We start from the raw sequence: 15,526 nt of genomic DNA, 5'->3' as shown, positions 1-15,526 counted from the left end.
GATAGCATGGAAGAAGAAAATGATCCACGTCATTTCCACCGAGTACTGTTCAATATCTTCGTCCTATCATGCCCTCGACCGAAAGAAAACGCTTCCTCGAGAAGGATTGCCTATTTGGACGAGTGTGATCCATCGGAAGAGAACTCTTGCGAGGGGAAAGAGAGTTATATCTCGAAGGCAAATTCTCCTCGTCTCTCTCAAAGAGTTCACTCATCACATGAGACGGATCGACACCTAAAGAAGAGCACTTCATCGAGGAGGCGGTTTTCGTCACGCTTACTCACACGCCCAAAAGCCGAGTACCGCTGTGGATGGACCTGTGTAAGTTGCCCGATATAGAACCAATTAGCTTCTTAACTAAAAGTAACGGTGTAAAGTGCTACTGTTACTCGCCTGAGATAAGCATAAGCGAATATACTTGTTTGTACTGCCAACATAGGAGATGCTTAGACTGTCGTGTTGCGACAGTACTGGTAAAGGAGGAGCGGAGGAAGTTTTGACATGCTACTTTACCTATTAAACTAGTGGATCAATCAAAATGGCGGAAGTCAAACATTTCACCCGATAATTCTCCAAGGCGCGACAAGAACGAATTTGTTCTGCACTCAAGTAAGGCTTACTAGCGTCGATCATAGCTAATAGCCTAATATGCCCATTTTTGCAAAAAGTACGACTGTCAAGAGAACTACTGGTACGAAGTAGAAATACCTTACTGCTATCAAAACCACGAAGAGATGGCCAAAGACAACATTTATTCAAAATGAATTTCCTAAGCGAACTCGGCGTCGTACAAATCCTTGTTTTCATGTACCATTTCTCCCTGGGTTTCGTCATATGGTACACTCCTCGACTTTCCGCAGATGCCTCTTTTCCGCTTATCACCATCGTCCCGCGACATGGCAGAGTCCTCATAAGGTACTCTAGGGAAGGAACGTTCTCGGAGCTCACATCATATTACGAATTGCTGCCACAGCTCAACCTACTCCCCGGAAGTCATCCATTACCATCCAGAAGGCGGCTGACAGCATATCACGCACGACTTCGAGAACTCCTTCTGCCTCGGCAACGACGCGGCAGTAGGCGTTACGAAGCATATGCCGTTGCTTTCGCCCCCCAAAAGAGAATGATTGGAACCCGTGGTAGGTCTACGAGAGTGCCGCTGAAATTGAATTCACCGGAGAGCTCTGCCTGAACCTACTCAGAAAGTAAGGCATCCACTCGCTCTTTGTGAGGTATCCAAAGGCAGCCTGTTTGTCCCCTACCCATATGCCGGTCTTCCAACCGCTCTCAACAAATACCCTTGTCAGACGGAATAACCTAACGACGTACTCCCCTCCTTTCTGCGCTGATGATGTTTCCCAGCTGAATTAGAGGCAAAGCTCCAAGCGGCAATCCTAACTCCGTACAAGTTCTCACCGTCTCCTGGTCCTTCGCGGACTTATGTGCGACTTTGTATGCCGCATCATTCGTCCCTGACAACCTACAGGGTTCTAACTGCAGCTATCCACGGCGAGTCTTTACAACAATGAGCGCGGAAATTGAGGAATTGATCCGATCACACCTTCACGTAGTGCAGGAGATACTTGAACTCACTCACCAGCCTGCCTTGTCGATGGGCGTCATCAGTCAGGGAAAAGAAGTTTTCAGGCACAATCAGGGTATTATTGACCATGAAACTGGCCAAAAATCAAACAGCAACATTTGCACTGCATTGCATCTCTCTCGAAGACGTTCATTTCTGCCGCTATGAACAATCTCGTCCAACGTCAAGAGCTGAGTTGGGATACTACAGTGGCCCAAGTTCTTCCAGGATACAGTCGATATGACCAAGATGCAATGCTCAAAAGCATGACGCTCCGAGACATTTGCTCTCATTGGACCGGCATTCTTGGTCTAGAAGAAATCATTCAGGGCATGAACGAGGGTATCCTGCTTCCAAAAAGCGAGGTTTTCTATGTAGTCAACGCCCTGCCCAGGAGATTTGGATTTTGGACAGAGTTCCACTACAACAATGCCCTATTCGAATTGGCCGGTGCAATAATGAACAGATTTCTGGATCCCAGACCTGGGGAAACTTTCTCAAGGAAGAGCTTTTCGAACCATTGGAGATGAAGCGTACAACGGCCTTTCGCAGCGTCCACAGAACCGACAGCAATATTGCTACACCATATATGTGTCTGACAAATGGCTCGCTATGCAAGATAGCACCCACCGAGCCATCTGCGGATTCGATGAACGGCGGCTCTGGAGGACTTCACAGCTCCGTGAACGATCTGCTCAAGTGATGCTCCAGCCTATTGGAGTCCTTTGACGAGAAAAGCACCGCCAGCCCTATTCGTCACGAATCACCAATCTTTGATCGTGCTAATATGGCCAATCCGAGTTCTGTTGAGGATGGCGACTACTGCGGCGGTTGGTGCTATCATCAAACCCCTTCGAAGCTGGGATTAGTCTCCCCTGATCGAAGCCTGCTTTCACCAGTTCTTGGGACCAGCTCTGAATCCTTACTCATCTACGGTCACCAAGGCGACGTTCCCGGGTATACGTGTTCCTTGTATCTTATCCCGAAGACTCAGTCTGCTATTGTGGTCCTATCTGTTAAGAGTCCAGCCCTCGTGAGTCCACGTAGGGGTGATTTCAGTATATAAAATCTAAGCTAAAGAGTAGAGACTTTTAGAACGGGGATTTTATAAAAAAAAAGTACTTAAGTAAGACTTTTATAAAAATAATATAATAAACTATAATAGTATTTAAGCTAAGGCTCGGATTTATTAATTAAGTTTAGTTTATAATACGTACCCCCTATTTCGTTTTTAGAATAAATCCGCTACTAATTTATTTTTTTAATTATAAGTACTCTAAGTAATTAACTATTTTATTTTTAATTTATTAGCTTAGTTTTTTATTACTTTTTTTATTAATTTCTACTAGCCCCCTTTTATTAAAAACTTTTTTTTAACCTTTATATAACAATTTATAAATATTTTATTTTATTTATTTTTTTATTTTTTTATTACTTAATTTTTATTAATTTATTATAGAAATTTAATTTTTAACTAGCTTACTATTTTTACTATTATTTTTTATATATATAATTTTTTTTATATTTATACGTTTACGTATATTTAAAAAACCCTTTTTTAACTTAAAAAATAATTAAATAAATATTTTATACACTACTGCTACTATATTTTTTATATATTATTATTTTATTACTTTTTTAATTTTTTCTTTTATTATTAACGTTTTAATAATTTATTTTTATAAATACGCTTATTATTACTACTACTCCTATTACTACTATTATTACTATACCCCCTACTATTATTATTAAAGCTTACTAAGCTCCCTATATTATTTAATAATAAAAAGGGTAAGGATAGTAAGGAATTAAAGTTTAATTCTAATTTTAACTTATTTAAACCCCCCTTTAAAAAATAAGTTAAATATTAAAATAATACGTTAAACTTTTATAACGTATTTATTTATTATTTATAAGTACTACTAATTTAAGTTTAGGAAATACTTAATAAAAAGGGGTAAAAAAAGAGAAAAAAAAGAAAAAAAAGAATATAAGCTTAAAAAGCCCGTTATACTTAGTACCCTATATGAGGAGCCTTATTTCTCTTATTTATAAGTACTAGTTAAAAATAATAATGCCCTAGTTAGTATCGGTTATTATAATTATTTTTATATATTAAGCTATTATTATTTACTTATTTCCTAATTACTAATTTATTATAAAGCTAGAGGTATTACGTATTATGCTACTTATACCGACCCTAAAGCTAATTACTATTACGATTTTATAAGTTTATTATTATTATTTCTTATTTATTTTATAATTATTAATTATTATTTATAGTTCTTTAGCTATATTAAGGCTACTTAAATAAAGTATACTTAGGTCTCTTAGGATTATTATAAGCTCCCCCGGTCCCCATAACTACCCCTAAATTCTAATTTATTATAAATCCGCTTTTCGTTTATTTTTTTATATATTATTAACCCTGTTCTATTTCTATAATTAGTTTAACGAGCTCTTAAGTATTTTTAACTATTTACGTATTATTATTATTACTCTAAATTAAGGCTAAGAATAAAAAAGCCCGCGCCTATTATAATACCTATATTACTATTTTTTTTTATTACTAAGTTACTTACCGTTTACGTAACCCCCTGTACTTATTATTATTATTAAGGACGTAATTTCTTTTATTATAAAAAGAGGTTTATACTCTTAATAAATATTACTAAGCCCTTACTCTCCTCTTTATTATTATAAGTAATCTTTATATACTTTTTATATTTATAATTAATATATTTTTAAGCTGCGGTTCGTAATAGTTTACCTCCTTTTTACCTAAGCTAAAAAGGGTAACTAACCCTTAGTTTTTAGACCTTAAATAGCCCCTTTTTGTATTTATAATATTATTATTAGTTTTATTATATTATACCCTACGGGGCTAAATAATTTTTTAATTTATAAGCCTTAACTTAATTATTTTTTTTACCCTCTAGCTAACGTCCGTTTTTTTATTATTATTATAATTTATATAATTATTATAAGCTTATAGTATTTTTTTAATTCTATTTTAATAATTTAGGTTATTATTAAACTTATTAATAAGCTTTATAGTATTACTTAAACTCTTTTAAAATGTTTATTAAATAGAGTAAGGATAGGGGCTTTTATATTAGCTCTTAATAATTTTTCTTATTTTATAAGTACTTCTTTTATTATTTATAACTAATATACTTTTTTTTATATTATAAGTATTTTTTTAACTAACTAGTAGTCCTTATTATTTTTTTTAATTAGAAGGGGCTTTTTATTAGTCCGCTATTAGCTTAGTAAAAGATCGTTTACTACGCGCTATAATATATTAATATAAAAAATAAAAGTAAATATTACTAAGGACGTTAAGCCGTATTATTATAGGTTTTATAATTTTAATTACCTTATATTTATAATATAATTAGTTTAATTTTTTATTAAGCCTAGGGGATTAGTAATTATTTATATATAGCTATACTTTATTATTAATTTTAAAATGCTCCACTAGTACTCTTTACTTATTAATAATACGCTCTATTTATTTTTATAAAGTAATTATAATAGCTTAAATAAACTTTATTATTTTTATAAATTTATATATTATAAAATTAGTTTTTATTTTTTTTATTTATTTACTATTTTTTAATATATTATTATAAACTCGTAAGGGCTCGATATTATATTCATATTTTATAAAAAAGAAAAGAGCTTTATTACTAAAGTTATATAGTTATTAAAGCTAAGTTAAGTAACTAAGAATTAATTTTTCTTAGTTATTTTAAGTATACATAACTATATACTATAAGATTATTTTAATTTCCTAGTTAAATTATTTAGTTATTCTATTAGTTTATAAATATAAAGCGGTATTTAAGTACTATTCTATCCTTATTTTTATATAAAATTAGTATTAGAACTTATTAATTTAGTTATTACTACGATTATTTATAATAATTCGTAATATTTTATAGAATTAGAAGTAATAATTAAAAAAGCGATCCGCATAAGCTTTATTTTTATAAATATTATTAATTTAAAAATAATTAACTTTACGAGGTAGTTAATTATTATTTATAAAAAATTAGGCGCTACTTTTTAATAATAAAAGAGGTTAATAATAAAGTTTATTATAAAATTACTTTTTATTTATTTTAGTATTATAAGAGGTTATAAAAAGTTATGCTTAGCTTATTATTATATTATATTTTTTTTATAAGTATTATAATTTTAAATAAATCTTTTTATAGTACTAAATTAACTTAGCTAGTAAAACTATTTAGTTAGGACTGCTACGGTTGCGTTTTTTATTAAGGTAATTTATTATTAAAGATCCGTAATAATACTAAATTATTTTTTATTTTAAATATATTATTATTATAGTCCGGGTCCTTATATCCTAAGACTTATAATTTCTCTTACTAAGTTAGTTTTAAAAATATATTAATATTATATTTTATAATTTATAATTTAAAGCTTAATTTAAAAGGAGCGCTTTAGTTTTACTAAATATTACTTCGTATATTTTAAAATATTATTTATTTTTTTGTTTTTATTTTATTTTATTATTATTAAAGCTCTGTATTATTTATAAAAACGTTAGCCTTAAGTAGCTCGAGTACGTTTATAGCCTCGGTTTATTAAATTACGTAAGCTATTAATTAAGTAAAATTAAGAATTATTTAAATAATCTTATTTTTTCTTTTTTTTATTATTTTAGCTAGTTAGGGTATTTTATTTATATTTAAAAAAGCGTATCTAGGGTAGTTAATAAATAGTTTAAATAGTATTTAATTTTAAAATAGTATTATAAAAGTTATTTAGTTTAATAACTCTAGCGCTCGGTTAGCTTCTATTTTTTTATAAAATATTCTAATTTTTTATAATTAATAATAATTTTAAATTTATAAAAGCTCCGTAGCTTTATGTTTTATATATTTAAATAGGATATTATAATAAGGAGTTCTTTATTATAAATTAGGTAATTATATTAAATAAATATAAGCTTTTATAAATAAAAAAATAATAGGTCGGTATATACTTAATAAATTTTTTTTATAAGAGGGAGCCTCTAAATATAAATTTAGAGTAATTAGTTTTAATAATTATTATTAAATTAAAATTAAAGTTTTAAAATAGAGGGTGCGGATATAAAACGCTTTTTTAATATTTTAAAAAGTAGTATTTTTATTTAATAATCTATTTAAATAACGCCTTTTTTTTTAATTAGGGCGTTAAGGAGCTTAATAATAGTAGAGTAGTCGTATATAAATATATAATAATAATTTATAAAACTAAAAAGCTTTTAACCCCTTTTATTATTTTAAATATAAGCTATTTATAAATAATATATATTCTTTATATTATACGTAATTTTTTTACTTTACTCTAAGGATAAACTTAATATATTTTATAATTTAAATAAAGAATTTACTCTTAGTTAAGTTAAAGTTAAGTTTTATTATTAAAAGGGTATATAATATCCGCTATATTTTTTTTTATAATCTATTTTTAATCTATTTAAGTATATTAATATATTATTTATATAAATAAAAATAAAGTTATTAAAGAATTTATTTAGGGTTTAGTTTATATATTTTTAAAATATTATAGGGGCTCTAGTTAAGCTAAATAAATAAACTATTTATTTAAAAAGGCCGTACTATATTTAAAAAATAGTTTTTTTTAATACCCTTTAGCTATTTAGATTTTATAAAATATTATTACGACGTTTAGCTTCGTAAACTATTTTACTAAATTAACTTTTTAAAGGGTTTTATTAATTAATAATAAGGGGTAACGGTCCTTTTATATAATTATATTTAATACTTTATAATCGTAATAAAAACATAGTTTACCTCTTAGTTTTTTTAATAAAAAAAACGGGGGCTTTAGTAAAGGAGTTATTAACTTAAATAAAGCCTTTATTAAATAAGTTTTTAAAAAGTATTATGTAATACTAATAGTTTCTCGTAAAATATAAAATAAAGGGGGCCCTAGAGGAGGGGCGCTTTTTTATTTATTAAACTATTACTTAAAAATTAATTATAAAATCGATTTTTTAGTTAAAATAGTAAGAAAGAGTACGCCTTAAATAGCTTAAAAAAGTCGTTATATTCCTCCCTTATTTATTATAATAGCTATAAGAAATAATTTATCTTACCCTTTAGTTTTAAAGCCTTATTAATATTAATAAGGCTAATTATTTAAATCCCCGTAATATATTTACTTAATTAGTATTTTTTTTATATAATAACTCTATAATATAAAGTAATAAAAGAGGGGGCTCTTAGGCTTTATATTTTGCGAATTTCTTAAATTATAGCGCTTTTTTTTTATTTATTAAAATACGCTTTTTATACTATTTTTTTTATATTAAATCCGCTATTTAACTACGTTATATATAATATAGTTCTATTTTATTTAGGGCTTTTTAAAAAATACGTTTATATTTAAACTATTAATAATATATATATATATATTTTTTATATAGTTATTAATTTTAAAATTAAAAAATAACGACCCTTTTAATTATAATTTAAGTAAATTTATTTATAAATTTATAGAGTTTATACTTCGTTTTATTTATATATAAGAAGTAAAAAATAATAGGTTAGTTAAGAATTTATTATAAAATATATATTATAATTATAATTTATTAGCGTTAAAATTTTATATATTTTATTAATTCTTATAATAAGTAGTACTAAGGGCCCGCTTATAGTTTATTATTAATTAAATAATTCTTATTTTATCTATTTTTTTATTTATAAGCTTTTAGTACCCGATTTTATATTAGAGCTATTTTTTTTTAAATAATATTTATTATTATTTAAGTTCGTTTTTTTATAAGTACTACTTAAACTACGTGGGCTCTTTATTTTTTATTTATAATTTTTTTATAATATATCTAATCTTATTATAATTAAAGTAGTAATAAATTTCTAGTTTTATTAATAATTTTATTTCTTATTTAGGCTTTATAATCCTTATAGTACTAATTATAATTATATCCCCGTTATTATCAACGTATTTTTTTTATTATATAATATTTTTTTTATACTAGGATTTAGGGTAGTGCTAATTAAAGTTATAGTTTTTTTATATTACTAGTTATTATTTAGATATTATAAAAAAAGCTAGTATATAACGATTTATTTTAAAGGGTAATAATTATATATTTTTTTTTAATTATAGAATTAAAACATAAGTAAGGTATTAAATTATAACGTCTATAGGCTATTTTTTAGCTTTTTAATATTAATTAAAGTTTTTTTAAATTAAAGTAAAAAACGCTACGAACTTTTTATTTTTTTTTATAGTTATTATTAATAGTTCGTTAAGGGCGTTCTTAGCTTTAGTAAGGGTTATTATAAATTTATAAAAAAATATATAAAAAGTTTATTAAACCCTTATTTTTTTATTTTTTCTTTTTTTTATAATAGAACTAGCTTATTATTTTTTAAACTTAGGGAATAAAGTATAAAAAAATAAAATATTTTTTATTTTTTTATTAATATAATAAAAGGTATATTAATAATAAGTTTATTATATATTTAGGCTTCCTAAATATTATACTTATCCTTATTATTTAAGAACTTTATTAAGTTAAGTAAGGGCTTTTTATAAAAGGCTTTATTATTAAAGGGCGCCTCTAAGCTCATAAAAGTTCTATAATTATTAAGTTTTTTATTAAGGAGCGTAATAAGCTTATTTATTTATTAAAACTACTCTTATAATAACTATAAGATTTTATTAAACTTTTTATATTTATATTTTTATTTTATTATATCCTCTATTCTTTTTATTTTAACCTATTTCTAAGCTTTTACTAGCTTTTTATAAATTTTAAATAATTCGTTTTTTTAATTTATATTATAGCTTTTATTAATTAGGCGCTTAGTAATACGTTAATAATTATATTTATTTTTATTATATAATATAATTAATAATAAAATAAGTAAAAAAATAAGCTTAAATATATTAAAAGTTTAGTTTTTTATAAATTTATATAGGGTAATTTTAATATATAAAATCTAAGTTAAAAAGTAAAAATTTTTAAAGTAGGGATTTTATAAAAGAAAAGTACTTAAGTAGGACCTTCGCAAAAACGGCGCGGTAAGCCGTAATAGTATCCGGGCTAAGGCTCGGATCCACTAATCGGGTCTAGCCCGTAACACTATCCAACGGTACTGTCCTCTCTAACGCTACCGACTGGATTGCGCAGGCGATGTACAGCCTGAAGCCAACCGTTGATTTTGTCTTCACTACCCATCAGGCATCAATTCTCTACAAGACCAGGTTCAAGAGGCTGTTTCAGTTCCCTCTCGAGGAACATAGAAAGATGGGTACGCCTACTCCGCCCTTGGACTTCACTGGGGAGTATGTAATGGAAAGTCTGGCAATCTTTACTCTCAACATCAAAGCTGGCCCCAAAGACTCATCATCTGGGCTGCGAATGAGAGTCAATGGTCTAGCGGATCAGGATTACCACTTGTGGCATTCTCAATCGGACGTTTGTTGTTATCTGCCGGAGAGTGCTGACCAATGTTTGAGACGAGGTCTCGACAGCAGTGACCGGGCCTCTTACCTTACCTCATTCCAGAGGGATGCAGAAGGTCAAGTCGAGAAATTATGCTGAAATGTGTGTGGTGTGAGTGTGTTTTTCTACAGGGGACGAGATTATGAGTGTCGTTGATGGACCACGGGGGGATGGATTATGAAGGATGTGACGAAAAGCAAACTTTGATAGACACCGTAAAGGCCGAAGTCGCGTTGATTAACTTCAATTGATAAGACCACCGCCCATGCCGGGATATCGATTTATAGCTTCTATACATAAATCTCGCCAGAACAACTCCCATGACCCCAAACGCCATTTAAACCCTCTACTATTTATCCCGCTCAGATGACCAAGTCTAAATTCGAAGGACAGCAATACCAGAGATAGTGCGGTTATCGTCAGAGAAGATCTTCTTCTTCTCTGATCCGTCCACGTTGCAGCGGTAAATGCTGCCACCAAGATCGCTGAAGTAAACATGCCCGTTCTCCTGGTCCAACTTGACACCAATCGCCTCATTGAGATGTCTCACCAAGATCTCATACTTCTTGGACCCCTCGGACAGCAACAGCGATCCCGTCATGGGATCGATGTTGGCCCTGTTGAGCGTGTTGCCCTTGGGGATCTCTCCACGATCAGTCCAGAAAATGGTGTGCGTCTCCTCATCAACCTCCAAGTCAATCGGCTCCGGCAGATCACCGAGGAAACACTCAATATCGTCTCTCGTCTCAGCCGTCTTGCCCGCCGGCATCTCAATGTTCGCACAGAAAATGCGACCCTGCCCGGACTTGGGGGCGCCCTTTTGCGTCCAGTAGAACTTGCCCAGCTTCGGCGCGACGGAGATGCCGACGCACCACCTCTTCAAGTCAGAGGCGTCGGTACCGCCAATGATGAGGGTCTCGAGGTCGCTTCCGTCGAGATTGGAGCGGTAAACTTTCATACCCTCGCGGTCGCAGAAGTAAATTTTCTTGGAGGCCGGTTCGATGACGAGTTGCTTAGGCGTGTTAATGGTACCGGGCTCGAAGAGGGACTTGACGTCGGTGCCGTCGAGGTTTGAAGAGAGGACGGCGCCGTCTTGCTTGCCCGGTGTACCCATACAGGTCCAGATCATGCGCTGAGTGTCGTCGGCGTCAATGTCGATGCCGTCGGGAACGTGTTGCCGGTCGACAAGGACGCGCTCGAGCTTGCCCTCTGACGAGAGCTGGAGAACCTGTCCAGAGGCCGAAGCGTCGTTTTCGTTTGCAAGACCGAGGTCGAGGGCGACGATCTTGGGGAGGTGGGGGTAAAGACCACCCTTTGATGACTTGTTGCCGAGACGGCCCTTGGAGATGTACTCGCGTTGCAGGAAGTCGACTGTGTTCTCGGGAGACAGGCCGCGCTCCTTGACGTAATGGTCCTCGATGAACGCGACGGTGTCGAGACCGACCTCTGTCATTTAATTAGTCGCTTAATCCACGCGAGGTTCGTTGATGATGCTGCACTTACCGTCCATCATTGTGCAAGGCCCCTTGCCATGTTTGCTGAGCTCGTAGAACAGCGTATCAATCTCCTCAGGGCTCGAAACGCCCTCAGCGAGGATTGACAACGTCTCTCTCTTAATCGCAGCCCACAAACGGTTGAAAACAAAGCCAGTAGACTCCTTGCGCGCAGTGAAAGGTCTCGTTCCAACCTCCTTCTGCCTCTCCGTCATAAACGGGAAAATCTCCGGGTTCGTGAATCCGTCCGTCATCAGCTCGACGACCATGTTGTGCGGGGGCATGTAGTAATGCGTGTTCATGATGCGCGTCTTGGTCTCATCCCTCACTTTGCCGAGCATTTCTGAAGATCTGTACGATGACGAGTTGCTGGCGAGGATGGCGTCCGCGGGTGCATGGGCCTCTAGGTCGGCAAAAGTGTCCGTCTTGATTTGGATCCGTTCGGGGACGGCTTCGATTACGAGCCAGGCGTTTGCGACGGCGGTTTCGAGGTCAGTGAAGACTTGGACGGTTCCGGGGCGCTTGCGGCCTGATGCTGGGTATGTGTCTACATTTTGCTTGACGTAGTCTAGGCAGGGCTGGTGTTGGGTGGAGTCGGGTTCGCGGACCTGGACGTTGTAGCCGCCTGATGCCCATGTGCAGGCTGTTTTGATGTGTTAGGTTGTGGTCCAAGGAGAGTGGTTAGAAGTAAATCGAACTCACCAATGCGACGGCCAAGTACGCCGCCTCCCAGCACAGCAACCGGGCGGTCGCCGTAGTTTGATGGTAGTGAAGTCATTGATGTGTTGGAAATGTGAGAGTTGAGAATTAAAGTGAGAGTTCAGGGTCTAATGATGTAAGATCTACGATGCAGAATGACACCTCAGAAAAGCCAAGACGGCAGATGAACTTATATATGCATCGAAGACGGGGCTGCAGATCAGTCTAGAAGCTAAAGAAAGCTTCCGTCAAACAATTCGGCGGAGCACATCGTCATTCCCCTGAGCGCTCGCAAGTCGCCGAGGTTGCCGGAGACCCGTCAAGTCGGTCATCGTGGGTCCCGATAACGAGCCTGTAGTCCTTAGTAAGTGGTCTTGAGCGGTCTGGTTTGGTGGCGCGAAGCAAATGCCTAGCAGAGGGATAAACGCATTGACGGCTGTGGGTATGACGCAACTTTTCGATGATGGGCCTTGGGCCATGAATCGGGTTTCGGTGCCGATCGCGGGTCGGTGTCGCCGGCATAGGATCCACTTTAATATTGGAAACGTTGATTTCCCATCTGGAAGTCGAAAGGCACGTTGAGGCGTCGAGAATAATGTGGATGATGATAGGACCAAGCTACGATAAGAACAAGGTCAATTCCGCCTTATCATAATGAGCGCGAAACAGCGAGATAGTGAGCTGCTTTACGAGCAGACGCTACCTTTGGCTTGGGAAAAAGAGCTACATCTCGAATCCGTCACCTCGGCACTTGCTGGGGCGGGCCCGTTCTTTTCGTTCCGGCCTCGGCAGCCGCAAGCTTGTCAAGTGGGCCCGTCAGCTCCCGGCCTCGGCAATTCCAAGAACATCTGTCAGGGTCCGCGTCGGTCTCGCTCTGGACGGAAGGGGTCTCTCTGAAAGTGCCGTGCGACGTGGGGGCAGTTTGAATTATTTCCGATCAGGTGCGGCCCTTATTCCGTTGCTTGTGGTCTGTCCCGATTCGAAATACATCCCTATCCTCCCCGGATTCCGTTTACTTCGGTGTTCAGCAGCATTTCTGCTTTTGACCTCCACACGGCTTGCCTTCGAATAGACCCAAGACACAAGCAATCTACCTCAGGCGAACCCATGGTCATATGGAGCTGTGCAAAGCAATGACCTGGACTACAAACCAATCTTAGCTGGTCACCAAAACATTTCCACCATGAGCGAAGAATCATCACGAATCCACATCTCAACGAAGAGGCCATACGAAACATCTAATTTCTATTATAGTAGCGTCTCCTATGGCCAATAGCGATGATATCTTAACTCTTTTCCGCACTCTTTAGCACTCTCAAACTTGCTCATCGTCGTCCTTCGCAACAGGTCCCTTGGTGATAGACCCAGTTTCCCCCGCCTCAGCATTGAGCACACGCCGCTTCTCTTCCCTGTGCGTGAGCAGGGTGAGCCCACTGGTCCAGATAATCAAGGCAATGGAGCTGGCGATCATGGCCCACATACCCCTCTGCAGTCCCAAATATCAGCACGCGTTCCATTCCCGACAGTCTGGTATTCGAACTCTGTCTGGGCAGAAAAAAAAGAAGGGGGGAACTTACCGTAAACCATGGTGCCATTGAAGCGCCGTAGAAGATGATGCTCCACCACGCGTTGACGGCATTACTGCCCAAATTCATACCCGCGAGAACGACACCACGGAAGATGCCTTCCTCATACCTCATCGCATCATTACACCACGCGAAGAATGTAGCCTGGCACGCATATACTGCACCAGCCCAGTAATACGCGCCAAAGACGACCGATGTCGACGCCGCGCTCGTCGGGTCTCTAGCAGCAACGAGAACCATCGCAGACGTCGCCACACCCGTAATCCCGATGAAGTAGGCGACGAGGTAACGCTTTCCGCCCAGGAAATCCGTTAATGTTGCCCAAAAGAGCGTCGAGACGATGCCGACGGCGGGTACGCCGGTGGGATAGTTGTTGAGCTGGGCGACAGTGTACTTATGCGTGGGGTGGCTCTTCATGTACAGACCCAACAGGGAATTGGTGCTAAAGGACTCTGTCTCACCGGCAATGATCCAGAGCATAACGAAGCCCCACCAGTACCACGACGTGAGCACCTTCTTCGCGAAGCGGAACGTCAGCGGTGAACGCTCCTGGATTTCGGGCACGCGGGACCGCGCCAGGACCTTTTCCTCTTCCGTGAAGTAGAATGCCGTCGTGGTGTGGGGCGTGTCAGGGAAGCACACGAAGCCGTAGATGGCGACGGGCACAGTCATCAGCCCGTCAATGATGAAGAGCCAGCGCCAGCCGGAGAGGCCGTGCAGACCGTTCATGCTGCTGTGGATGCCCGTTTGGATGAAGCCGCCGAAGAAGGTGCCCGCGAGGCCGGAGGCCGTGAAGATACCGCTGCGCTTGCCGAGCTCGCGCTCCGTGTACCACGCGCCCAGGATGTAGTGCGTGCCGACAAAAGTCGAGGCCTCTGCGATACCCTGGAAGAAGCGGATGGCCATGATGGATTGTGGGCTGTGCACGCTGGCGGTGCACATTGTCAGGCCGCCCCAGATGATCATCATGAGGGGGAACCAGATGCGCGGTTTCACGTAGTGGAGGGACAGGTTGGATGGGATTTGTCCGATAACGTAGCTGGGCGGGTTGTCAGTTTGGCACAGAGCAATGAGAGATAGTTTCATGGCCCCAATGGCATACTCCTGACTTACCCGACGGTGAAGCATGTGTTGATCTCATTGAGCTGATTCCCCACGAAGCCCAACTCTTCCTTCATCCCAGAGACGTACGCATTGTTCAGATTGGTACGGTCAAGCTAGGAAGACCTGTTAGAATCTTGATTCCCGTAAAGAACACTTGCAGAAATCTGAGAAGAGGCATTGACTCACGTAGTTGACCAGGTAACTCAAGCAACAAAACGTCAAGATGAAGAAGTCAATCTTGGACACGAGCTTCTTCTCGCCTGGTTGGTACTGCACGTTCAGATATTGGCGGACTTTCTCGAAAGCCATGTTGGGCAATGGGTTCGGCAAGGGATACCGCAAAGAACCAAGCCTCTGTATAATCAGCGAATCAACCAATGGATTGCCAATTTATGGGTTGCGGCGACAAGTCGTGCAGCTCAAGTACACCGTTCACCGTGGCAGATGCACCTGAACCCTGACCGACGTTAAGTTCTTATGAGAATCGCAACCATAGACCGTTTGCAGTGTTGCACCCCGTTGCTAGCTGTCTCCAAGCTGTCCAAAA

The 15,526-nt window shown here is 36.5% G+C and overlaps 2 protein-coding genes across 2 annotated transcripts; both read right to left on the bottom strand.

Annotated features, from left to right (window-relative positions):
* Positions 1–10,473: 10,473 nt before the first annotated feature.
* Positions 10,474–12,368, bottom strand: N0V96_000284 (uncharacterized protein; the record flags this gene model as incomplete). Its single annotated transcript, XM_053195421.2, has 3 exons — positions 10,474–11,543; positions 11,601–12,233; positions 12,293–12,368. 3 exons carry the CDS (start codon positions 12,366–12,368, stop codon positions 10,474–10,476), a joined length of 1,779 nt encoding a protein of 592 aa, XP_053047074.2.
* A 1,236-nt stretch (positions 12,369–13,604) lies between these two features.
* N0V96_000283 (uncharacterized protein) lies at positions 13,605–15,288 on the bottom strand (the record flags this gene model as incomplete). Its single annotated transcript, XM_053195420.2, has 4 exons — positions 13,605–13,775; positions 13,867–14,914; positions 14,989–15,092; positions 15,166–15,288. The coding sequence occupies 4 exons, from the start codon at positions 15,286–15,288 to the stop codon at positions 13,605–13,607; spliced, it is 1,446 nt and encodes a 481-aa protein (XP_053047073.2).
* Positions 15,289–15,526: the final 238 nt, after the last annotated feature.

The sequence above is a fragment of the Colletotrichum fioriniae genome (assembly GCF_027942845.1).
Source record: "Colletotrichum fioriniae strain IMI 355084 chromosome Unknown scaffold_1, whole genome shotgun sequence".
Taxonomy (NCBI): domain Eukaryota; kingdom Fungi; phylum Ascomycota; class Sordariomycetes; order Glomerellales; family Glomerellaceae; genus Colletotrichum; species Colletotrichum fioriniae.
This window is presented reverse-complemented; position numbering and strand designations above follow the sequence as displayed.